At 46.0% G+C, this 27,536-nt stretch overlaps 1 protein-coding gene across 1 annotated transcript in view; it reads right to left on the reverse strand.

The window, feature by feature from the left end:
- Positions 1-27,536, reverse strand: part of PRKAG2 (protein kinase AMP-activated non-catalytic subunit gamma 2) — a 191,553-nt gene that overhangs the window by 99,242 nt on the left and 64,775 nt on the right. Inside the window, exon 3 of the mRNA XM_081881777.1 lies at positions 19,223-19,505. Within this exon, the coding sequence (XP_081737903.1) occupies positions 19,223-19,505 (283 nt within the window). The remainder of the gene's footprint in view (positions 1-19,222; positions 19,506-27,536) is intronic.

The following is a 27,536-nucleotide window of genomic DNA, read 5'->3' on the forward strand; positions in this document are numbered from 1 at the left end:
TGATGTCTCTTTAAAAAAGACTGTAAAAGGAAACCACCCCAGAGCAGACAATTCCTGGCACCAATTGGCCAGAGCACATTCCCATTATGACATCACTCAACTATTTTGATTCATGTCGCCTAGGTCTCTTTAGTAGGGCTGCCTGCTGATAACCTCAGCCGCGTCCAGCCCCCTCCGGTACAGAAGCAACAAGCCAGCTCACGGGGAATGAGGTGCTGTCAGTTTCCTGACAGGCAAGTTAAGTCGCTTCTTGGAAACCTGAGCAGCTGAAGCACCCTGGACGGAGTCTCCACATGCATGTGCAAAACCACACTCAATGTATTTGCAACTGTACACTCCAATATTTTTTAAATGGAGGTTTAAGGACAAATGGCTTAAATATCAATGTTCCCATAAAGTGACACACTGCTCACAACGTTCAGGCTTTTAAAAGCGACCTTGTAATGCAGAGATAAAATATAAAACTCCTTCCACAATTACTCTATATTAAGGGTGCTTTCAAGGGCTGTTTTTTTATATATAAAAAATTGCATATTAGTTACATCATTAAGGAGCTGTGCAGTTTACAAAGACATCCTATTGTCTCCATATATGTTTTGAGTAGTAGTCACAGTGTGCCGCATGATTTTCTTCAGGAATTCTTTCAATAAGTCTGTTAGACAGGCCAACGTTACAGTACAAATTTGGGGAGGGAAGCACTGAGATGGAAAGACAAATTTGTTGGACCCCACTATAAGCTTTTTTCCAGAGCAGCAATCTTGGCTGACACCCCAACATGTGTGTTTTTGGGCACCATGCCTGAAGAAAGTACAACCTGAGATCAGGGCGGTGCAGTTGATGGGTATGTAATAGTTAAGGCACATTAACAGACACCTTTGTCTCACATCCTGTGTTTGCCTTACTAAATTTAACAGAGAGGTGAAGGTGGTGCAGAGCTTTTGTTTTTGGTCATTGCTACGCAGTGGCTCAAACATGTAATTCCCATCTGTGTATTCCCCACTGAAATCAGTTCACCTTAAAAATGCTTATTTGTAGCTGGGCTACGTCCTGGATGAACAACAACAACAAAACGTATGTGGTATTTGAGTGAGGGAAGACTGAAGGCGCCAGATATTTAAATACCGGTTTTGCTTATGTATTAAAAGGGTACGTCACCTATGTAGATAAATATGTAATAGACATCCAGACGCTGTTGTGTGGATAGAGGACGCAAGGGCAAACGTGCTAAGAGGAAGGCACGCTTGACAAATCCACACCGTGATCAACTCCCGCCCAAGAAACCAATATCCCCACTGTGGAAGGACGTGTGGATCCAGAATTGGCCTCCACAGTCACTTAGGGACTCATTGTTAAAACCATGTTTATGGAAGACAATCTTACTCGGCTACGAGTGATCGCCAAAGAATATATATATCCAAACAGCAAACTTTCTCTCCCTCCCTCCCTCCCTCTCTCTCTCTCTCTCACACACACACACACACACACATATATCTATGTATATGTATATGTATATGTATATGTATATGTATATGTATATGTATATGTATATGTATATGTATATGTATATGTATATGTATATATATGAAAGTTTGTTGTTTGCTGTGCATCTGGACCCCTCTTAAAAGATCATAACCAATTTTTGCATGATTGTTCCTGAGATCAAGGAGCAGGCTTTATGTTTGGATACAACCGGACAATATTTTGAATCAAGATGGCAGGCTGAACCTTTCAAAACTGCAGAATATATCTCAGAACAGAGAAAGAGGAAACCTAACGCTGTACGCTTCCTAACGCAAATGGTTGAAAGCAGCGGCACTGCGTGAGCTCACAGCACCTGGGCAAGTGTGCACAGGCGCTGGGGGGGGGGCAAGGGGTGGAGGGTAAATGAGTCCATCACAACACCCTGTCCTTCACTGCTGACTCTGACCCACACCAGAGCCAAACAGGGGCACACTGCTGCCTCTGATGCTGAGAGAGGAATTCTGGGCCCAGCCACGCTGGAGGGGTAGGGGTGCCTGCCTCATGCCCCCTCAAAAATATGTGCCCAGGGCTACCCCCCTGGCCGAAATGTTTGAAACAAGCAGACTGCTAGGGCCATGAGAACGAACAGGCTAGGGTCAGCCAAAGCTTGGGAATAAAAGGGCTGTTCCTTCTAACAGGATTATAAAGGTGTTGGTGTGGGTATTTGGTCATTCCGGTTTTCCACCCCACTGTTACTGCAGTGTGTGAACCTAGGAGAGGTTGCTCAAAGGTTGGTCTAAGCACTTTTGGCAAGAGGTGCATATTTTATTTTATTTTTTTGGCAGACAGAGTTGCACATTTGCCCTGAGTCTGGGTTTAGTTTTCAAGGGCAGCAAAGGCCTAAACCATCCTTCAAAGCCTGGGAAGAAAATATCCATCTCTATTTCAAGCATTTTCTTTCTTTATTATGAGCTGATCTGAAAGCATCACAGAACTGCGATAGCTAAGAGGCATCTGAGAGACCATGCAGTCCAAACCCTCAACAGATTTAACTCCAATCATACGCCAAAGGTCAACCTAGACTGCCTGCACCGAGAAACCCAGTGGGGTTTGCTACTGAGTAAGCCTGGAGAAGTAAACCATGAGAGAGGCTTGGAAGCAGCCACTGTGTAAATACCTTGGAATCGGATAAAGCCATCTTGCCCAACAGAATCTGACTGATGCCACACTGATGTGAACAGCTAGGAGAGAAAAAACTGTGAAATGCATCTCACTGCATTCTAAGGCAGTAATGCAAGCACACCTTCGGTGGTACTGAAAAAGCCATTCCACATGTTATGCCGAATGAGGTGAATTCAGAATTATTATTTCAGAATGCAGATAGACTGTTTGGTTTTCACCCTCCTATGTAAAAAGTTCCAAGAAAGTAGAACATTGGGGAAATAATTACACTAAGGCTATAAATATAAGTATGCTTATGTACAGACATGAAAAAGGCCCTGTTGGGCCGGACTAAAGACCCATCTAGCCCACTGCACAGTTTCCAAAGGCGGACAGTCAATTGCCTCTGGGAAGACAACAAACAGGAGATGAAGGCAACAGTTCTGCCTTGTAAATCTCCCTCCAGCCCAGGCAGCTGGTGTTTAGAGGAATATTCCCTCTGAATCTGGACTTCCAATTAAGCTGTCATGGCTAGGTAAAGGTAAAGGGACCCCTGACTGTTAGGTTCAGTCGCGGACGACTCTGGGGTTGTGGCGCTCATCTCGCTTTACAGGCTGAGGGAGCCGGCCTTTGTCCGCTGACAGCTTCTGGGTCATGTGGCCAGCATGACTAAGCCACTTCTGGCGAACCAGAGCAGCGCATGGAAACACCATTTACCTTCCCACTGGAGTGGTATCTATTTATCTACTTGCACTTTGACATGCTATCGAACTGCTAGGTGGGCAGGAGCAGGGACCAAACAACAGGAGCTCACCCCGTCGCAGGGATTCGAACTGCCGACCTTCTAATTGGCAATAGGTTCCAAAAGTTATTATGTGCTGCATGAAGAACTTCATTTTGTCTTTCCAATCAATTTCGCTGGGCGATCCCAACCTCTAGTATTACAAGAGAGAGAAATTTATCTCTCCATACCCTTTAAGGGTTGTGGTAAGGATTATTGAGACAATGCACATTGAATACTTCAAACATTGCTATTCAAGCACTATTTAAATGCTGTCATGTAATTTCAGACAATAGAGTAGAATGTTCATTGCGTATGTTTTCTTAAGTTCCTGGGGCTATTTATTTATTATTAGAAGCCTGAGCAATTTTTGTAATGCTATTGTGCTACACTGATGTTATGATTGTTCCATAGGGTGTTGATTCAGGTGGAACACCGACCCAAGTGCTGTTCTAATCCCAAACAGAACTCTATCCTATTTTGACCTAGAGCTTTTCAGCTGCCCTCACAGGAGGATGGCTTAACTTAAAAGCATAGAAAATTATCCCCCCTGCTGCCACCTCAGTGCTCTTCGTACGTATGTTCTCTTGATAACAAGACGAGTTCATGTCATGCCAGCCCAGAGGTTGTAGAAAGGAAGGTGCTTTATTGACAAGGCAACAACCCCCTGCCCAAATCTCAAAGCACAAAAATGATGGCATGAGTCAGGAGAAAGTATACAGGGGAGAGAGAGAGAAGAGAAGGATTTCAATCATAATAAAGCAAAGGATTTGCTTCCGCAACCAGCTTGGGCTCCTCTGTTATTCTAAGAGTTCAGATAACACCAGTGGTGCTAAGAGCAACACCACGAGCTGGATCTCAACCCCCCCCATTGTTTATTTTCCACTCCCCAAATTGCAAAATAAGCAAGAGCATGATAATGATCCTCAACCTGATGGCTGGTGGGTGTTAGCTGTTAAACAGAGAGATCAGAAACTGGCAGATCTGCACCAGGCCTGAAGATCATCCATGTTGGCACCAGGGTCAGAGCTAAAATGTTGGTGCTCTTCTGGCTACCTGGCTTAGAAAGATGGGTGTCAGCTGCCATACCCAGATTGGAGAGGTGGCGGAGAAGGTGCTACAGAGATCATGAGTGTACAAAACTGCTCAGCTGACCATTATCTGACAGAGCCGTGCCTCAGAAGCAGGTCAGAAATAATTCATAGTGAAGTTAACTCTTTATTCAAAGAAATAAAACTGTTCAGGAGGCCAGGCCTAATTCCTTTCCCCCAGGTCTATCCCAAGCAATCTGAGACCCCAACACCTTGTTTGTCATTGTTCCACCCTCTTCATACCTCTTCTGGTTCTGGAAGACCAGGGGGTAGGGGAGCTGGTCTTAGCAGACGGTGGAGACTCCTTGGCTTCTTCAACAGCCTACCTAGTACATCTCTGCCTCTTTATCCCACTCCTCCCCAGCCTCCGCTTCTGCCCCTGATTCTGGACTGCTCTCTGCTGCAGAATCTTCCTGCCCACTAAACCCTGTTGCCTCTTCATCTTCTGACACCTCCGGCTCCCAGTCTGCTTCCTATTCTCCCTCTGACCACTCATTGTTGTCCCACTACCAATCCCTGGGCTCTGAGGCCAAGTCATCTCTGCCCAAAAGGGGTTGTACCTGCTGAACCAGCTGTAGCTGGAAAAGGGGGGTCTTTGGCTACTAAGGCCACCTAAGCCTCAAGCGACAGCGCTGAACCCAGGAGCACCCCAAAGCTGCAGTCAAAAGGGTGGCAGAGGCTGCAGCTTTTGCCAAGTCTCTCATCACAGTGCACATAGTCCTGCTCTCATCTGGATGAAGAGCAGTCTTTTTCTTCTTGGCTTTTCAACCAGTTATGAACCGCAGATTACCTGCTTTGAAAAGAGGAATTAAACGCATCACTAGCCCAGCTTAGAAAGCTGCTGGTTGTGATAGGAGCAAAGGAGGATTTATGATTGGAGCTAATCAAGAGGCAGGATTCTGTTGGGTAAGTTGTCAAACCTCTGGGCTGTCTGGCAAAATGGGGAATGCGTTGCAATTTTAAAATGAGAGCAATATGCTTTTGTGGGGGGAGGAACCCAATGTTTTCTCGGCAGCCAGCAATGAAGACATGGCATGTCTCTGGCACTCAAATCAGAAGAGTGTGACTGGTGTATTAAATATTAAAACCTGCATCTTAAAGAGACACAAATAGGAAGTATTGCTCCAATCCACATTCTCTGCTTAAGCATGTTTGTTTGTTCGCTACTTGGAATGAGGTGGGAGATAGTATGTGTGGATTAAAGCAGAGTTTCTCAACTCTGGGCCTTCGGCCACTTTTGTTGTTGGCATCTGTCTCAAGAGACAATGGAGTGCACCTCTGGGGGTGGAGTTAAGCCACTACATTAGCAGCACCAAAGTGGAGGTGCCAGCTTGGGCAGCAAGTATGGAGGTCCTGGGCCGCCCAGACGACAAGCCCCCCCCCCCAGCCTCGCTGATGTGGCCCAAAGGAAAGCAGACCAATGTGTTTGGCACCAGCTTGGCTGAAGGAGTTGCCATCTCAGCCACCCTGAATTCAATCATTCAGAGCTTCCATGCCCCATGAGGCCACGTACCAATGGACAAGCCGTCTGGGATCTATTAAGAACTGAAGGACAAACCCACACTACAGATCCGCCTTTCTTATAAAAGCAAGAGTCTTGGGGGAAAGACTTGAGGGGTACAAATCAGGTGCACAGTTGATGCGTCAATGGGTATGCAGTAAAACTTGCCGCAATCATCTTCATGGGAAATCTCATTGATGAGGATGAATTGAGATTTCCCATGGCAAATTCTGTAATATACCAACCCAAATGGTGTGTTCACAGTAAGATTCCGAGTCTACTTATAATGTCGATTACTTTCAACAATATCATTCTATGTAAGCTCTCCGCACACTTTCAAACTGAGACTGCCAGGCACTTCATAACTCCCACTCCTGCTTCAAACCTTAGTCTATCCTTCCTGGACCCTTCATTAGGCAGAAAGAGGATTGAACGGTTCCAAGAGAGAAAAAAGCAAACTTACACCTTTCTCTGGAGCCTCCTACAGTCACTGATTGCTCACCCCTCCTTTTATAGCCTTCCTGCACCAACACACCCATTATCTTCCTTTCTGCTGAGGCGGCACAAGAGCAAAAGCCTGCAAGACTAAATTTGATTTTCTTCAAAACACAAACACTGTGCAGAAGGGATTATGGCCAAAACAATACCTATAGCACAGTCCGACCGGCCAAAGATAAGAGACCCAGCTGGGGCAGCAGTAGGCAACAGGCAGGCGCTCTTTACCGCCTGCTGTGCCCCGATATTAAAAATCTTGAGCCTGTGTTTTTCCTCCCCTTTCAGTGTATTTGGAGATGTAACAAGACCCACAACAGGGACAGGGAGTGCAACGTGGATTAGGAACTTTCCGCTGGCCTTTATTTTGGGTCGCAGCGGTCAGAGTGTTCCGCCATCCACCAGAATTCCTTGCTTCCCTTCCCTATTTTTAGGCTCTGAAACAAAATTGGCTTGAGAGGCCAGCTTACTAATGGGCGCCTCTTCCAGCGACTCAGGAAACTACTACATTATTATGTAACCTCCAAAAATTCAAGCATTGTTGTTATTTATTATGGGGTGGTTGTCGTTGTTTGATCTCGCTCTTCTGCCGCACTCAACTTGCACAAAATAAATAAACAAAGCAGCCACATATTTTGGGTTGTTGTGATTTGCAGGTGCCATCTTATCAAGAGTTCCATTCTGCACGATATAGGAACTGGGACTTTACTGGCGTGGCCCCTACCCTTTGGAAATCCCTGCCCTTGAATATCAGACAGTCTCTGTTGTCTTTTTGGTACCTACTGAAGACACTCCTCTTCCAACAAGAATTCTAGTGGAGCTATTTCCTAATCTGCATCTGTACAGGGGTTGGTTTTTAACGGGACGGCTCAGCTGGTTAGCGCATGGTGTTGATAACGCCAAGGTTTCAGGTTCAATCCCTGTATGGGGCAGCTGCACATTCCTGCACTGCAAGGGGTTGGACTAGATGACCGTCGGGGTCCCTTCCAGCTCTATGATTCTATACTGTTATTTCTTTATCCTTCTGTTGTTTGGCGCCCTGTGCTCCTTTGGGAGGAAGAATAATGGTACCTGCAGACACCTACATGGCACCTGCTCTATGAAAGTACATGCCTTGTGGGTGGGAGGAACGCTACAGCTTAATTGCTTGATCTGTAGTTACCCTAATTAGGCCTGGCACTGATAAGCAGCTTCTTAACAAGCTGTGACAGATTTCTCAGCCTTTCCGCCAGAAGTTTCCCTGAGTTTTATTGTGCTCAGCAAAGCTTGGATCTGGTGGCCTTTAATGTAATTGCAGGAGTAATGAGTCTTCGTGCCAACAGCAGCTTTCTTCCCAGGGCAAAAAACAGCAGCCACGGACCAATCTGAATCGGGGCCATGAGAAGAGTTAAATTCCCCCCTCGCTGCATGCCACGGTATCAGTCCAACCCTGGCTCCCCAAACCCTGCTATTTGTTAAATTACAATCAATTAATAATAATTATTATAATGGGATGCGGGTCTAAACCACAGAGCCCAGGGCTTGCCGATTAGAAGGTTGGCGGTTTGAATGACCGCGATGGGGTGAGCTCCCATTGCTTGGTCCCTGCTCCTGCCAACCTAGCAGTTCGAAAGCACGTCAAAGTGCAAATAGATAAAAAGGTTCAGCGGGAAGGTAAACAGTGTTTCTGTGTGCTGCTCTGGTTCGCCAGAAGCAAATTAGTCATGCTGGTCACATGACCCGGAAGCTGTCTGCGGATAAACGCCAGCTCCCTCGGCCTATAGAGCGAGATGAGCGCCACAACCCCAGAGTCATCCGCGACTGGGACCTAATGGTCAAGGGTACCTTTACCTTTAATAATAATAATAATAATAATAATAATAATAATAATAATAATAGTATTTATACCCCGCCCATCTGGCTGGGTTTCCCCAGCCACTCGGGGCAGCTTCCAACAAAAGATTAAAAATACATTAAAACATCAGTCATTAAAAACTTCCCTAAACAGGACTGCCTTCAGATGTCTTCTAAAAGTCAGATAGTTGGGTATTTCGTTGACATCTGATGGGAGCGTGTTCCACAGGGCGGGCACCACTACCAAGAAGGCCCTCTGCCTGGTTCCCTGTAACTTTGCTTTTCACGGGGAGGGAACTGCCAGAAGGCCCTCGGCGCTGGACCTCAGCATCCGGGCTGAATGATGGAGGTAGAGACGCTCCTTCAGGTATACTGGGCCAAGGCCATTTAAGGCTTTAAAGGTCAGCACCAACACTTTGAATTGGGCTCAGAAACATACTGGGAGCCAATGTAGGTCTTTCAAGACTGGTGTTATGTGGTCTCGGCGGCCACTCCCAGTCACCAGTCTATAACTCAGGAGCCAGACATGTTCTTAACCCGTATCAAAGATCTTACCATTTTTCCCCTTCTGCAAAAATCCCAGAATTTGCATGGTAATTGGGCTGGCCCTAGGAATGTTAGAGATCTCTAGATCTGCCCACACCATACTGTATTTCTTCTGTGTTGAGATTAGAACCTCAGGGGAATAATTTGTGGCGGTTGTATTTTTAGGGGCACACCTGCAGAGCTTGTGAAAAAGCCAGGCGCAAGACAGATGCCGATTTGCTTTATTCTGGGTCTGGAGTACAACGTGGCACATTTTGAGAGTTGTGAATTGGTTGCTCCAAGGCAATTTCCCACAGCCTCTCTGAGCCCAAATATAGTGACCCTGCAGATGTCACTGGACTACTAGTCCAAGATGATGATAGTTCAAGACCATCACATGGAGAGCCACAGATTCCTCATGCTTGCTATGAGGTCTCCAACATATCTTGGGACATGCAAGGATAGTTCATAACAAAGGTGAAGATCTTCCACCCATCACTAAAACAAGAATGGAAATGTTGGGGTACAAGGAAAAACCCATGAAAAATAAATATTATAAAAAAGTATATATGGTCAACTTTTGCCTTTGTGCAGAGAGAGATTAATTCCTTTCTCAGGATGTCAGTTATGCCAGGCAATTTCTTCTGCCTTCTCTTAAAGAAGCATTACAAAAACTGTCAGCAGCATTAAGGATAGCTTAACAAAAAAACCAAAAAAACCCTACCCAGCCTCTTTGCCAAAAGCACAATTGCTAATCATTACTGGGATTTGCTTTTCACACAGACAACTCCCTGGTTTTTAAATTCTTTGGTTCTTATTCTGAGTGCCTGATTTGTTAACTCTTGTTCCAGCCTAGGTTTTTTTTTTGGGGGGGGGGGTGTCTGGGCAGGGGGAAGATGGACTAAAATGAAACTTTTTCTCTCCCTGTCTGAAGCTAATATTTTCAATTATGGGTGAATGGCACACAATAGGGCACAGGGGTTTGGTCTGGCTTGGCTTTAGAACTTTATTATTCATTGTTTAAGATTGGGGCTGCAACATAGTAGTCATGAGTACAGAAGACATTCCTTGAGGACTTCCCTCTGGTGCTCGTGAAACCTGACAGGCCTCCCTTGCTTACTGCTCCCTTCATCACAAGGTGATGAGAGTGGTTATTCCACCCTTCCGCTTGAAAAGAGCTGAAAGAGGGATGCTCATCCCTCTTCCAACTTGATATGCTTTATGAAGGCTCGCATCAGCATCTCAGATGTTAAACTGGAATCACTGCAACAGTTCATTTATGTTAGGACTGTCATATGGAGGAGGCAGGGATCTGATCAGTCTGAGGTACCAAATAAGGCTTGAAACACTCGCACCAACACATTACTGCAGCATATCCAGAGCTAATACAGTGGTACCTCAAGTTACATATGCTTCAGGTTACATATGCTTCAGGTTACAGACTCCACAAACCCAGAAATATTACCTCAGGTTAAGAACCTAGCTTCAGGATGAGAACAGAAATCATGCTCCGGTGGCGCGGCAGCAGCAGGAGGCCCCATTAGCTAAAGTGGTGCTTCAGGTAAAAACAGTTTCAGGTTAAGAACAGACCTCCAGAATGAATTAAGTTCTTAACCCGAGGTACCACTGTACACCATTAGCAGGGCAAAGAGGCTGAGCACTCAAATGGCTGCTACAGCACAACTCAACGTCAGCTTCTCCCATATTCCATTTAGTGTGGGAAATTTGCAAATTGTGTGTGGCTTAGGGTGTGGAATAGGTGGTACTGGTAAATCGAGAGTAACAGTAAATATAGTGGTATATTTACTGGGATGAGTTGGAAGGGTGTCATCCAAGCTGGAGGGGTCTGGTAAGGCCACATCTTCTGATCTGGATGGTCCAGAGGGCAGGGCGGGTATTTATGTCCCAAGTGATGCTTCCTCTCCCTGCAGGTCTGCCTGTGAGCCGGATGGAGGATTGTGTCCAGAGAACATGACAAATAGCAGGTGCCTCAAGAGCTGCAGAGGTTGCTCAGGCCTGAGTGAGTGGAAGTAGTGATGATGGTGATGAAGGGATTATGGCACACCGAGGTTGGATAATGGAGCTATATTCAGAAGATAACCACTGGTCCCATTGGCTTGAAGGGAGGGGGAGTTATGGGTGTGGCCACATCTGCTGGGTGGGCAGCTTTGCCCTCCAGCTTAAATGAGGTTGATACCCCTGGCTGACTAGATCAACAGAATCTAAATTCTCAAATAAATAAAATGGGAGAGATCACACAAAACAGCATAATATTCACATTGCATGACTGCAAGCTTGCTGATTTTGTTGCGTGCATTTGCAGTGAAAACAGATAGAACTGCAGTCATCATGTGTGATGCTCTACACACGCTATTTGCACACTTGCGTGTTTTTGAAATCTGAAGTTTTTATCCTGTCTAAAAACCAGAGGTTTCAGGTTGGAGGAAGACCAAATATACCACAGGAATTTCTAGATATAATATGCTTTTGCCATTAACAAAACCAACATCTGGTTGCAGCTCACTTTTATAGCAATTCTTTGTGCGTCTGGATGTTTGGAGTAGGCTCCTTCTTCCCATACTTTTCTGTTGCCCTTCCACCTAAGGATTTGCTAACAACTTCAGCATTTTTCGAGTGGATGGATGCCTGATCCTAGGAAATTCGGGCAGCTGTACAAACCAGCTCATGCTAATCCCTGGCATTTGTGCAAAAGCTTACCATAAGCCTTCAACTTCAGGAGGTGTCAGAACAGCAAGATCCTCAGCATCAATTAATTCTGCTTTCAGAAAGTAGAAAGGGCTATTGGGAGGCAACAGAGTGAGAGACAAGAGGCTGGGCCAAGGCCATTTCGTCAGCTTGGTTGAGACCACCAGTTTCACTGGGCCAAACCAACAGGATTCAACAGTGGGGAAGTGGGGAAGCAGGGCCGTAGGTCAACAGAGCTTGATGGAATGAATCGAGGCTGTGGCATTTTGACCCTCCACTCAATGACTTTTTCCCTGACCTCCAATATCATTTGCCTGTTCTGGGTATGCATGCAGGTATTTCTGCACCTGTGTGAATGTGTGTGAACCTTTAAAGAAAATTCCCAGGAAGGGCACAAATGCCAGGATTACAGACCTTAGTTGTTATGATTCACAACAGGCGAACAGGGGCAGCAATACTCATTTTTAATTTGACTCTTTAAAAAAAAGATATTGTGTAAGACTAATCTTTGCCTGAATAAAGCTTGCCTGAGAGATGAAGAGGGATGAAGCTGTTCTGTCCCAAGACCTCTCTATTTATTTTTTATTTTAATGTACAAGGTGTGGCTGCTGTTTAAACGTATTATCGTTGCCTTAAGAAAGATATTGCATGCTGTAACTTGGAAACAAAGGTGCACACCAAACAGGAAGGAATTAATAAGGAAATTATAGGAGCAGCTGTAAGTGATAAGCTTAGTGACAATGTTGTGATTACTTAGAGCATCTTATAGAGTTTTAAGAAAATGGAATCCAGTTATGCAATATATGAAGAAATAATTAGGAACTACAAGTATAGGAATAGAAAATATGCCACTATAAAGATTAAGGACTTTGTTTCTGATTAAGCTGTTTCACACACATGTATTGGGGGATTTCATAAGAGATATAAAATTGTTAAGATAGGATGACCATATTGATGACATTAATGATATTTATGACTTCTACATTTATGAACTGTAACTTATTTGGATTACTTGAGATATTTGTAAGCAAGGTAGTAGAGATGTTTAGTATAAGGTTTGACACTAAATGTTAACCTTAAAAAAAAAACCCTGTACTGGATTTTTTATTTAGTTTAAGTATGAACAAAAACTAAATAGAATACTTTTTTTAAAAGCCTGATATATATACTGATTTAGAGGTAACACGCACACACATCTGCAATCCCATACCCATGTATTGGGTGGAGATCTGAAAAAAATCTGCTCCTGCTAACTCGGTTGTTAAATTTCACCTGTGCCTTCTGCAGGCAACGTTCAGTAAAATTGGATGCACTTATACCATATGGCTAATATGGCCACACACACACAAAAATCACCAAAAATCACGCATGACAAACCTGCCCATCAAAACATAAAATGTGCTAACAAGCTTCCACATCAGCAGGTGCGCAGCAGATTGCAAATGTAACACATGGAACACGAAAATCCTGATTAAAGGAAGGAAAACTACAGGCAGGCATTTTGATAATGATGATACTGTCTGGATGCTGCAAAAAAAATAAAATAAAAAAAAATACACAAATGAACAACACAAATTCCACAATAAACACATGTCCAAAAGCACCCAACATAGTGCAGGCACTTCAAAACCATCTTGCTGTCATGGATTGGCTGGATGCAGAAGATGGGTGGGAGGCACCAGCTGGGGAACCCCCAAGGGAACCCCACTAAGGGAAGAAGGCTCAGAGCCCAGGGATTGGTGATGGGATGATGATGAGTGGTCAGAAGGAGAAGATTGGAAGAAAGAGGTGTCAGAAGCTGAAGGGGTAAAAGGAAGAGTCTGTGGCAGAGAGCAGTCTAGAAGCAGAGGTTGGAGAGGAGGAGGGCCGAGAGGCAGATACGAGGTAGGCTGCTTAAGAAACCAGGGCATCTTCCCCTCCTGCTGTGACCAACTCCCCTACCCACTGGTCACCCAGAACCTACAGAGGTATGAAGAGGGCGGAGCAGAGACAGACAAGGTGTCAGAGTCTCAGATTGCTTAGAACAAACCCAGAGGAGGTCCTTCAGTGACATCTTGTGATTACTGATGACCTGCTGGCCCAGTAAGGTACCTGGATAGGAGACATTCTGGTACACATAAGAAATCTGGTGTGAGCTCTTCGGAGGAAGAGCAAGGTGTATGATTTGGTAAGGGCACCTTCAGACTTGGGGCACATACCACCTGTGGGCCACCCCTAATCTAGAGTTTCACCACCTGGAAATGTTTGATGACCTAAATTAAAGCCTGCCTTCAATGTAAACTCAAAAGGACATGAGAATCTGCCTATAACAGATCAGACTATTTGTCCATCTAGCTCCAGAATGGGGAAGCTCAGGCCCAGAGACCCAATGTGGTCCCCCTAGGTCTTTCTGCATGGTCCTAGGAACTCTCCTCGAAGACCACCTGATGCTCCACCCACTTTTGCTTCTGGCCCCTCCCACCCTCAGAATGTAGCAGCCCTGGAAGGCTGCCTCAAATGAGATTCAGTCGCCAGACTGAAAAATGATCTCCACCTCTGGACTGGCCCAGCATTTTCTTTACTCGACTAGCTCAATGGCAAAGAAAGGTGTTCCCCAAATGTTCTGAACCCCTGGCCTACCTGGTGGCAAGTCAATATGTCAAGTCCAAAGTCTGGGGGTCAATCTACGCAAGCTAAATCCAAAGTCCAGGAAACACACTCCAGGGTCTGTTCAGGTACGCCAAGTCTGAAGCCCACCAGTCAATATACTGTCCAGAGTCAAACCTAAAGCAGTCCCCTAGAGGTCCAAGGGCGTCCAAGCCAAGGCCCATCAACATGGGCTGTTGAGCAGACCTGGCACCTCACCTCTGGTTCCCATTTGTACTTCGCATGTTGATTGCAGTATCTGGGCTTGATGAGACACATGACCCTCACCTGTTCTGAGCCTACTCCAGCTAAGGAATCATCTCCTCCCAGAGCTAGCAAGCCCCACATGGCCAACTGGTGAGCTGGGCTTTGTGCCCTTGGCTGCCTCAGCCTCCTAGAGCGCCCCTCCTGCTGCTCCCTATGCCTCAGAGCCTGCTGTATTTGTGGAGACAGGGGCCCCTATGGCTCTGGTAATGGGTCCTGCTGCTTTGGTTCCCCTCACCACCCTCTTGTCACTCCATGAGTACTTCTTTCCCCATCCCCTGCTTGCCCTGGGATGTCCCAGTCCTGGCTACACCCCATGCTGGGATCCTGTTCCTTCTCTTCCTCCGCCCCGTCGTCCTACCAGTTCATGACACCAACACTGGGTTCCTGGTCCCCTTTAACAAGAGCTACCAGGGCTTCAAGGGACGCGGGTGGTGCTGTGGGTTAAACCGCAGAGCCTAGGACTTGCCGATCAGTAGGTCGGCGGTTCGAATCCCCACGACGGGGTGAGCTCCCGTTGCTCCGCCCCAGCTCCTGCCAACCTGGCAGTTCGAAAGCACGTCAAAGTGCAAGTAGATAAATAGGTACCGCTCTGGCGGGAAGGTAAACGGCGTTTACGTGCGCTGCTCTGGTTCGCCAGAAGCAGCTTAGTCATGCTGGCCACATGACCCAGAAGCTGTACGCCGGCTCCCTCGGCCAATAAAGCGAGATGAGCACTGCAACCCCAGAGTCGGCCACGACTGGACCTAATGGTCAGGGGTCCCTTTTTACCTTTACCTTTTACCAGGGCTTCAACATGGGGCGTGCTGCACACAGAGCATGTCTTCTGCCACTGAGATGCAGATCTTCCCTGACGAAGAGTCAACAATCCTTAAACACCTATGATTCAGAGACCCTGATACAGAGCCATAAAGCCCAGTCATGCCCCATTAATATCTCTAGCAAAGGAAACTAAATATTTCTGAGGATGCAACCGGACTAGTCCAGGCCATGAAATTGAACATTTCAGATTCATGGCTTGTGCATTACTGCTGAGCATTGCCTAGAAGCTTCAACCATAATAAGCTGGGGCTAATTTCCCACTAATGGTACTTTGGTCTTACAAAAGCAGGTCTTTTTTTTTTTTTTAATTCTGCAGTCAAATATTGTTATAGGAAATGCTATAGGACCTGGCCCTAGAAGACTCAAAATCAATCTAAACCCATTAAAACAGTGTTTTTTGTTCTCTCTGTCCCTTGGGAAAAAAAGCTACTTTGTCATTTTATCTTAGCCAAATAGGGTGGAAAAAATTAATTTCATTATACAGAACAGAACAGGATTTCATTGGATTAAACCCAAGGACTTTCAATGTGCTTTTTAATATCTGCAGAATTGCACTGCCCTTTCATATTTGTAAAATATTCACGCACAAAAGATCTCCAAACCCATCCCTATTCCCAACAGTGGCTGAATTTGCCACATCACAGTAAGCCAGTGCTGGGGAAACTCCAGTCTCATAAGCCCACCAAATCTCCCCACTTGGCACATAGTGTGGTTTAGCCAAAGCCACGCCAGGCAGGTTTACAACAGGTAAACCTGCAGTGCCAAACCAAAAAGGAAGAATCAGGAGACACCCTGAGAGCCTTTTTCTGTTGCTCTGTAGTAACGAAAATAGGCGTCAGATTCAAAAAGCGGCAAATTGCAGCTGAACAGGAAGAACAGCGAGTGCATTTTGGCTCTGTACACACCCTCTAGCTTTAAAGCACATGCAAAATACAATCTTTCCCTCAAAGGACTCTGGGCACTGTGGTTTGTTAAGGGTTGCTGGAAGTTACAACTCTGTGAGGGGCTAAACTACAATGTCCATAATTCTCTGAGGGGAGGGTATGTTTCAAACGTGTTTTGAAGATAGAGCGTATACATAGCCTTGAGACTGCATTCATAATTCTTCTGCAGCCTCAACTTAAATTCAAGTCATGGCTGTAAAGGAAGACTCTTTGCAGCACTGGCTTATGTTTATGTCTTTATTATTAATTTTTGTATACTGCCCTTCATCTAATTTCACAGGCCGCGGAGGGTTGTGGTATGTCTTCTTTTTCCAGGACACATCCTCTTTTTCAGGGGTATGTAAAATGAGAGTCGACATAGCAATCCATAGTTAAAAGTAGTACAGTGGTACCTCAGGTTAAGTACTTAATTCGTTATGGAGGTCCGTTCTTAACCTGAAACTGTTCTTAACCTGAAGCCCCACTTTGGCTAATGGGACCTCCTGATGCTGCCGGGCCGCCAGAGCACGATTTCTGTTCTTATCCTGAAGCAAAGTTCTTAACCTGAAGCACTATTTCTGGGTTAGCGGAGTCTGTAACCTGAAGCATATGTAACCTGAAGCGTATGTAACCTGAAGCGTATGTAACCTGAGGTACCACTGTAGTTGGCAAATGTGCCCTCTTTTTTGCTCTTCAAAACATGGCAACAAAGAGTCGTGGCTTCAATGGAAGCATTGCAGATATACTCCTAATTCTTCCTAGGCGAGGCATAGGCTCAAAATGGAATCCAGTTTGATACTCCTTCAGTAAGTCATGAATCATGGGCTACTGTGCATGAGCCAACTGTATCCGCCTGGACCCCCCCCCCCAACAATGGGGAGAAACAATTCGCAACCCCTGATTAAGCATTACATCTGATTCAGGGACTGTGGCTTGTTTTTCCCTTAACACACCACAATGGTAAGCCAAGAGTTGATCTTTGCTCATAAACCATGGTTTGCTTGAAAGAAACTAACCTCGATTCCATGATCCAGGTGCAATGCTAAGCCAAGGATTGATTTGTTTCCTCCAAGCAAATCTGCCCAGACTGGCTCAGTCACAGGAAACCATGAAGTATGACACGGGAATTGGGTCATCATTTTAAAAAGAAGAAGTCTTAAACTTTTTAAAAGCTTAAACTTTTTAAAATCTTGTACATTTTCTTCTTCGTAACTGAGAAACCCCCGTAGATTTGCCCATATCCAAATTTAGATTGCAAGCACTTTGAAACAAAGACGTACAGTGGTGCCTCGCAAGACGAAATTAATTCGTTCCGCAAGTCTCTTCGTCTTGCGAGTTTTTCGTCTTGCGATGCACGGTTTTCCATAGGAATGCATTGAAAATCAATTAATGCGTTCCTATGGAAACCGCCTTCCCCCGACCTCTTCTGGCGGCATTTTAAAATCGCCCGGGACAGCGGAGGACTTCTCCGCTGTCCGGGCGATTTAAAAGCCCCTGGGAAGGCAAGCAGGGGGGACGAAGCCTGGGCGCTCCTTGCGGAGAGTTGCCAGCGCGCCCAGGCTTCGCGGCCCCGCCGCCCGGCTTCGGGACGATGCCCCGAAGCCGGGCGGCGGGGGGAGGCTTTCCCGCCCCGAAGCCGGGCGGCGGGGGGGGAGGCGTTCCCGCCCCGCCGCTAGGCTTCGGGACATCGTTCCGATGCCGGGCGGCGGGGGGAGACTTTCCCGCCCCGCCGCCCGGCTTCGGGACGATGCCCCGAAGCCGGGCGGCGGGGGGAGGCGTTCCTGTCCCGCCGCCTGGCATCGGGACGATGCCCCAAAGCCGGGCGGCGGGGGGAGGCGTTCCTGCCCCGAAGCCGGGCGGCGGGGGGAGGCTTTCCCGCCCCGAAGCCGGGCGGCGGGGGGAGGCTTTCCCGCCCCGAAGCCGGGCGGCGGGGGGAGGCTTTCCCGCCCCGCCGCCCGGCTTCGGGACATCGTTCCGATGCCGGGCGGCGGGGGGAGGCGTTCCCGCCTCGCCGCCCGGCATCGGGGCATCCTTCCGAAGCCCGGCGGCGGGAGGAGGTGTCCCCGCCCCGCCGCCAGGCTTCGGAGGAGGTCCGAGGACAGCGGGGAAGACGAGCTGCGCTTCCCCACTGTCCCGGAGATTTCCCTATGGGCTGTCGTCTTGCGAAGCAAGCCCATAGGGAAATTCGTCTTGCGAAGCGCCTCCAAAACGGAAAACCCTTTCGTCTAGCGGGTTTTCCGTCTTGCGAGGCGTTCGTCTTGCGGGGCACCACTGTATTCTATTAGACGGCGAGACCTCTGTAAATTCCCTGCACATAAACAGATGAACAAATCGTAACAAACCCAAATTACGGCTGATGAACCTTTATTGCGGATTCCGAAGAAATGGTTTAGATTTAAAAGGCAAGCTTTTAAGAAGAAATGATTATCAACTATATATTGGAGAATCAACACAGCTTTCGTATCAAAAGGCAAGAAGGTTGCCGGTCAAAGTTATGCCTCTCCTCTACAGCACAGATACAACAGAATCTGCTTAAAAACCTGAAACCTTATCTGTAAGAAACAGGCAACTAAAACTAACAGCACCATCTTAAGGCAAAAAATAGAAGCGCACATTAAGCAGGAAAAGAGGAGGCAGCTTTATGCAGAGTCAGGCCAATGATCCGTCTTGCTCACCACTGTTTATACCCAAGCCAGAGTGAGGCCTTCTACATGGGGTTGGCTTCCCATCAGTCCTAGCATGCCCCATGGGCATAGCTCAGTTGGTAGAGAATGAGACTGGAGTCAGGACTGGAGTCCTTCCATCCTATCCTTGGGGTTGGTCCTGCACCAACAACAGAGAACATACACAACAGGGTCGCTGTGTTTCGCACCATCGTGCTAGTGTGAGAAGCAACCACTTAAAAGCACCTTAAACAAAACTCGAAACCAAAGCTGGTAGGACACACACTATCTACTGACTTTCCTGCTGCATGAAAAGGAAATGGCCCCGAAACCCAGAGCACCTTCCCAAAATGTAACAACAAAGAGTTCCTTACTTTTTCTTGATCTGGAGAAGAACTTTATGCCCCCGGGGGAAGTGGATGCGTTGGAGCTGGGGGAGGAAGAGTCTTTGGAAGACGACCGGAAGATCCCGCTGAAACTCATGCGCCGAGGGGAGCGAGGGGGAGATTCCTGGTAGGGGAAGGGGAACACTGTTTTGGGCGAGCCGGGACTGTGCTTGGATTTGACCGGGGCAGAGGCTGGGCTAGAAGGCCGGTTCTGGAGCCCCTTTGGGAAAAATCCTTTGGAAGGGCTCCCGGTGTTGTAGCTGTCTTCCGCCTGCAAGGGAAAGAGAAAGGGGTAATAATTTTAAACAAAAAAGATTATTCCAAGGCCGAACTCTGTCAAACCATTGACCTAATGAGCATCTACCTGCAGTGAATCTGCTGCAATAAAATATTGCCTGCCCTTCTCTTAAAAATATATTTTGCTGGACTAGCCAAACACTAGCATCTTTCCTGTGTTGGAAAGGCTGCAGAGAGATATGCTCATATTTTTATGCATGGTGGAGTCACACACTGGTATACACCTTTTAGAAAAAAAGTTGTTTCTCATTATTTCCAAAATTTCACAGCAATCCCTTCTGCCCAATTCGGGGCTTGCCTTCTTATCATTAGTCTCAAATTTAAAGAATAACCTTAAATGCAGAGATATAGTAATTTTTCCTATTATCAGCCGTCCGATTAACAACAGCCTGATACTGGAAACAACTTAAAAGAAACCCCCATTGAAATCTGATTAAATAATATTTGGAATGTGGCTCTATCTCGCTACGGAAGGGTAATTAAAGGCAGTTTAAGGATAGACACTTTTGGTGATACTTGGCTGCCTTTCTTTGACTTTATATATAGAGACAGAAGGTACTTTTATTCCATTCTCAACGCAAGAATCACTGGGGAGAGGCTTCTTGAAATGATAATGCATAAATAAAAGTAACGCTTGTGAACTGTATACTGCATATGAAACCTAACGAGAATGTACCACTGGGTGAGTTAATGTTGTTCTTCTATTGACATGAAAACCAATAAAAATTACAGTGGCACCTCGGGTTACATACGCTTCAGGTTACAGACTCTGCTAACCCAGAAATAGTACCTCAGGTTAAGAACTTTGCTTCAGGATGAGAACAGAAATCATGTTCTGGCGGCGCAGCGGCAGCAGGAGGCCCCATTAGCTAAAGTGGTTCTTCAGGTTAAGAACAGTTTCAGGTTAAGAACGGACCTCCGGAACGAATTAACTACGTAACTAGAGGTACCACTGTATTTGGGAGGGGGGAATATTATCTGCCCAACACTGCAGGTGGTCAGAAAACAGAAATAAAAGTCAAATCCCACCTTCTTCTAATGAAAAGTTAAAATGCAGACTCTCAATGGGTGACAAGGAGGACTCACTACCAACATAGGAAGACAATACGCTACTTTATACCGGTCAGTCTATTTGTCTATCTGGTCCAGTGCTGCTGAACTTTGAAGTCCATCTCCATGGCTTTGGGGAAGAAGTCTCACCACTGTCACCTCTGATTTGATCTTTTAAATTTGGGACTGGACTTATGACCTCCTGCATGTAAAGCATGAGAAATGATCCATCTCGGTCCCAACAGTTGCCATTTGTGGATGTGAAAAGAACGGGCAGCTTCTGGGAACCTAGTTAATTACATAAAATTCTGCCGCAATGGCCAACAAGACAAGCCATGCAGGGTTTTTTTGGAAGGTGAACTGCGACAGTGGTGAGCACGGGTCAGACCAGAAATCTATGCCTTCTTAGACCTCCTACCTTCTGCCGAACAAGAGCTGTTTTGCCTCACATGCACCACCCTGAGAGCTGATACAGTGGTACCTCGAGTTAAGTATTTAACTTGTTCCAGAGGTCCGTTCTTAACCTGAAACTGTTCTTAACCTGAAGCACCACTTTAGCTAATGGGGCCTCCCGCTGCCGCTGCGCCGCCGGAGCACGATTTCTGTTCTCATCCTGAAGCAAAGTTCTTAACCCGAAGTAATATTTCTGGGTTAGCAGAGTCTGTAACCTCAAGCGTCTGCAACTTGAAACGTATGTAACCCGAGGTACCACTGTAATGGCTTTTTATTGTGTACAACATGCAGCAACAGCTGTTTTTAAATCTCACAATTAGATTTTAACCAGAATATAGCAATATTCCCTTTAATTGGACTGAAACGTGCTCATACGTTATAACTATCTTGCTCCTAGGGAGGGCGGGAAGCAATTACGCTGATATTAATGGCATGTACAGTGCACATGACTATCTCAATTGCTTTATGGCTACAGCCATTAGCTGGGGGGGGGGGCGAATGAGGGGAGAGACCTGACATTTCCTGTTCTCTACTCTTGATGCTGCAGCAATTGTTCCAGTCAGAGCACCTCAAGCGAGATAATTTGATTAATTATTTACCTTAATGATGAGGGGTAAAGAAAACATTAAAGCAGAAGACGAGTGTAAATAAATATATATACATATTTGCTTCCCTATTGGCAATTCATTTAATCAATTTTTCCTTCTCTGAGCTTATCAGACAGGATCTAGTCCTCAATAAAGAACACATACACAGGTACCCATGACTTCTAACGATACCCGGCCCATTCTTGATACCCCGGCAGCTACAGAAGCTCAACTGCAGAAACCAAAGGGTGGGCATTTATCGGCTAGTTGTTCTTAGGAATTCTGTTTAAATATTTGTCAAGAAGGAAGGCAGCTGGGACTCTGGCATCCTCAGATGTTCCACAAGCTGAGCAGCAGAGGGCGAAGGGAGCATGTGGAACCAAGTGCAAGCTGAAGGAGGAAACTCCACAAAACAAGCATTTTGCCAGGGACCTCCATGCACCAGAATTAGTCTGAAGAGCAGCTACGAATGATCAGCCCCACACTGAACTTCTCCACACAAGGCACGTGTGGCGATGCATAACTGAATCTGGGATCCATAGCTAAGCTCCAGGCCCTTGCTACTCAGGGCGTTAAGCTTATTATTCTTATTATTGCCCCCAGAGTAAAGGTAAGGGTAAAGGGACCCCTGACCATTAGGTCCAGTCGTGACCGACTCTGGGGTTGGGGCGCTCATCTCGCTTTACTGGCCGAGGGAGCCGGCGTACAGCTTCCGGGTCATGTGGCCAGCATGACTAAGCAGCTTCTGGCAAACCAGAGCAGCACACGGAAACACCATTTACCTTCCCTCCGGAGCGGTACCTATTTATCTACTTGCACTTTGACGTGCTTTCGAACTGCTAGGTTGGCAGGAGCAAGGACCGTGCAACGGGAGCTCACCCCGTCACGGGGATTCGAACCGCTGACCTTCTGATCGGCAAGTCCTAGGCTCTGTGGTTTAACCCACAGCGCCCACCTCCCCCAGAGTACAAAAGTGCTTTAAAGAGCCGCAAAACCAAGACAGACTGAAGAGCTTGGAGTCTAGACTTTGGCACCACAGGTCTTTCCTTATGCCTCGACCTGAAAACTCATTTAAACAGACAATACTGCCATGCACCTTTTGATGCAGTAATTTTTATTTTTATTTTGTATTTTCCTGCATTTGGGTGTTTATATTTGTGAGCTTTCTTCTGAACCATAAATCTTATATTTTATTTTCAGGGAAAGAACAGGATTTGTTTAATAAAGATTTAAGAAGAAAATAAAATACCCAATGAAGAGAGGGACAGATTTATTGTAACAAGCAGCATGGTTTGAACTGGAACATTCCTTACAGAAAATAAATCCACAGATAAGTACAAACATTAACTCAGTCTCCCCATTTTAATCAGAATTTGCTGATCCAGAGTCTCTAGATGGAGAATATCTATCATCTATCTATCTATCTATCTATCTATCTATCTATCTATCTATCATCATCATCTATCGCTTTTTTTCTATTAAAAAAATGTTTAGGGGTACTCTCATTTTCCTACTCATTTTGAAATACTGCCCCTCAATGAGGCCAAACGTATTCACAAAATGTTTAGGGGTATGCGTCCCCCTGCATCCCCCTAGAAAAAAAGCACTGTATGTATATGTATATGTATATGTATATGTATATGTATATGTATATGTATATGTATATGTATATGTATATGTATATGTATATGTATATGTATATGTATATATATATGTATATGTATATGTATGTGTACATACATACATACATGTACATACATACATATACACACACACTTTTACTCATCTCCTTGAATTTCTTTTTACCTCCACCTTTTCTTCTTAACTTATACTTAGCTTCCCCTCCCAAAAATTTATATTCACTTCCTCCTCTCATTATCTCATTCCTTTCTATTCCCATTTACAGTGGTACGTCAGTTTCAGAACAGCCCTGTTTACGAACTACAGTGGTACCTCGGGTTAAGTACTTAATTCGTTCCCGAGGTCTGTTCTTAACCTGAAACTGTTCTTAACCTAAAGCACCACTTTAGCTGATGGGGCCTCCCGCTGCCGCCGCGGCACAATTTCTGTTCTCATCATGAAGCAAAGTTCTTAAACTGAGGTAATATTTCTGGGTTAGCAGAGTTTGTAACCTGAAGTGTATGCAACCTGAAGCGTATGTAACCCGAGGTACCACTGTACAGTCATACCTTGGGTTACAGCCGCTTCAGGTTGCGTTTTTTCGGGTTGTGGTCTGCCAAAACCCAAAATTACCGGAACAGGTTACTTCCGCGTTTTGGCAGTCGCACATGCGCAGAAGCACCAAATCGCAACCCGCGTGTGAGCTGACGAGGGTTGCAAATGCTGTGGGTTGCGAACGTGAATCCCGCACAGATCACATTCGCAATCCACCGTATTTGGTTTACAAACTCTGCAAAACCAGAAGTAGTGTCCCGGTTTGCGAACTTTACCTTGGTCTAAGAACGGAATCCGAATGGTGGAAGGGCACCGGCGGCGGGAGGCCTCATTAGGGAAAGCATGCCTCGGTATAAGAACAATTTCGGTTTAAGAACAGACTTCCGGAACGGATTAAGTTCGTAAACCAAGGTACCACCTGTATTATTATTTTAAAATATTAACCTTTTACCTCATCTCCTAATTCCCTTCAACACTTTCACTGACTTCCAAGGCCATATCTGACTCCTGGGGCTGAAGCAAGTGAAGAGGCAGACTGCGGTGCCAAGGTCCACGTGGCCCCGTTTGACTAAACCAACTGGCAGTGCCCTCTCCAGGGTTCAGACTGGGGACATTCCCAGCCCTATCTGAAGATGCCAGGAATCGAACACGGGACCTTCCACGTGCACAGAGGATGCTTTAACAACCCTTCCCTGATAGGAAGAAAAATTCTTTCCCTTAGAAGGACAGGCCTGGAGACATGGAGTTCCTTATTTCCTTCAAGCAAAGGGAGCGATGGCACATACCAGATTAAACTAAACGATATGCTATCAGTCTTCGTGTCAAGGTGCAGTTAGATTAGTGTCATTCGAGGCGAGGGAATTTCTGCCCGTGGTATACCGCTGCAGAACGTCACTCACGTCTCACCAGATAGCTTTATCGGACTGTACATACGTCCTCAGAAGCAAATGCAAGATTAAATGGGTTGTTAGTGTGTGTCAGTGTGTTCTGCATCTGGCTGGGGTCTGGGTAAGGATATAAGGAGATGCTGTTTTCAGTCCTGTCCTGAGTTTGGTGTGTAATCAGCACAGCTTCCGTTATTCTACGGTTCAGCTTCCACTCAAACCTACATCACCATCCCCTCCAACATTTATCCAATGAAAATAGGGACTTTCTATTCTCCATCAGGAAGCTTCTCTCGTGTTTGATCTCGCCGCACACATAGACGTCATATATACTGTATTTTTTGCCCTATAGGACGCACTTTTTCCCCTCCAAAAATGAAGGGGAAATGTGTGTGCGTCCTATGGGGCGAATGCAGGCTTCAGGAAGCTATCCGCTAGCCGTGGGAGAGCTTGCCTGTTCTGGGGGCTGGGGTCGGGGGAAGCTCGGGCTTCCCCCGCCCCAGCCCCGCACCTGGGGGGGAAATAAATTTTTTTTCTTTATTTCCCCCCAAAAAAACTAGGTGCGTCCTATGGGCCAGTGCGTCCTATGGGGCGAAAAATACGGTACATCTGTCACCTTGAGCCAACTTCACCGCTTTAACCTACCTCGCAGGATTGTCGTAAAGAAAAAATGTGTGAGGGAAGGGATCATGCGCAACACCTTCCGCAGATAAATGAAACAAAACTAAAGTTTTAGCAACAAGCTAAAACTGCCAGCCGGCAGTTAAGTCTGGAGAAGCAACAGAACCTTGTGTTATAACCACCATTTTCAAACTCACAGCAAAGCTAAAAATGTCACAAGCTGGGCTGGGGAGGAAGGAATGAGTCAATCACTATTTGCAATAGGTCTTCCCTAGGAGGTACAAACGCAATCTCATCTGCCTACATTAACACTCTCACCAAGTGACACCTAATTTACCCCTCAGGTTTGAAAGTTACAGGCATACCTCGGAAATATTGCGGGTTTGGTTCCAGGCTACCACAGTAAAGCAAATATTGCAATAAAGCAAGTCACACACATTTTTGGGGTGTGAATATTTAAGTTCTGTTTACACTATACTGTAGTCCATAGGAAGGCAAACTAAGGCCCAGGGGCCGGGGCCAGCCCAATCGCCTTCTAAATCCGGCCCACGGATGGTCCAGGAATCAGCGTGTTTTTACATGAGTAGAATGTGTCCTTTTATTTAAAATGCATCTCTGGGTTATTTGCGGGGCCTGCCTGGTGTTTTTACATGAGTAGAATGTGTCCTTTTATTTAAAATGCATCTCTGGGTTATTTGTGGGGCATAGGAATACATTCATTATTATTTTTCAAAATATAGTCCGGCCCCCCACAAGGTCTGAGGGACAGTGGACCAGCCCCCTGCTGAAAAAGTTTGCTGACCCCTGCTGCAGTCTATTAAGCCAGGCCCCCTAGCCAGCTCGACTCCTGTAGCCAGAAGTGTGGGTCTTCCTCCCCGTGGAAGCAGCTGGACTGCCTGCAGCTGTAACTGTGTCCTCATAAGGAGGACAATAAAACTGCACGTACATGTACAAGACTGAATCAGGCACTCTCCAATCTTTTGCAGAAAATTATATTTTCATCTGCAGACGAGAAGCGATAATTCCTCGTCACTGATGGTAGTGACGGCGACCCCAAAACATTTAAAGTGCTGTAATGTAGCTTCACTTAAGAACAGTTTTTTTTCTTCTCAGGCAATCAGATTCTACACTCCTAAAGTGTGTCGTGCTTAATGCTTCATTGTGAAAGGTGTGAGTCAGCTCCGCAGAATTTAAAATGGATCTCTGCTTACTAAGGCAAAGGGTTTTGTGAAACGTTAACAGCCAGAAAGACGCGTTCTCGGCATTTTTCTTGAAGCTGTCCCAAGAGGTGAAATATCGCAAGACTAACAGACTTTAACAACAAGGCTCTTCCCCTGTCCTTTTTGCACAAGGGGAGGCAAAAGAGGAAATAATAGCTTGCTCCTGATTTGCTGGAAAACAATGAATTCTGCAAACGATGGTTTGCTCCATTCAGACACAAAACTATTATTTTCCAAATAAGGAAAGGAGATCATATCCCCATATACAGTGGTGCCCCACAAGACGAATGCCTCGCAAGACGAAAAACTCGCTAGACGAAAGAGTTTTCCGTTTTTTAGGTGCTTCGCAAGACGAATTTCCCTATGGGCTTGCTTCGCAAGACGAAAACGTCTTGCGAGTTTTTCCCCTCCCCCCCTTTTTCTAAGCCGCTAATAGCCGCTAAGCTGCTAATAGCGCTAATCCGCTAAGCCACTAATGGCCGTGCTTCGCAAGACGAAAAAACCGCTAGACGAAGAGACTCGGAGAATGAATTATTTTCGTCTTGCGAGGCACCACTGTATTGTGGCTGTTCATACGTGTAATGCCAAACCATGGTTTAGCATTACATCTGAATGCACACCATTGTCTGTGTTTGAGCTATTTGTCTTGGGCTGCCTGGCAGTTGCATTTCTTACCTTCTAAACCACTTTGAATGGGCTTTTGCCTCTTCTGGAGGGATTTTAGCTTGCTAAAGGGTCTGTTCACATGTTCAAGGTGAAAAAGTTATAGCAAGGCCACGCCTTCATCTTCCTCACACAGCAAGCTGGTCCTGTGGAAGCACCTCCTATGGAACCAGATCCACAGGTCAGGATAAGGGTGCCATGGAAGAGGCTTTTCCCCAAGACCACTTGACCACATCATCAACACAGAAGGGACCAAGGGACCTTGCAGCAACTTCCACTTTAAAATATTCAGCTGAATCAGCCATATCTGGACAAATCAACATGGCCGACGTGAACTCAGTGAAACAGATCT

The sequence above is a fragment of the Podarcis erhardii genome (genome assembly GCF_964252035.2).
Source record: "Podarcis erhardii genome assembly, chromosome: 12".
In the NCBI taxonomy this organism is placed as follows: Eukaryota; Metazoa; Chordata; class Lepidosauria; order Squamata; family Lacertidae; genus Podarcis; species Podarcis erhardii.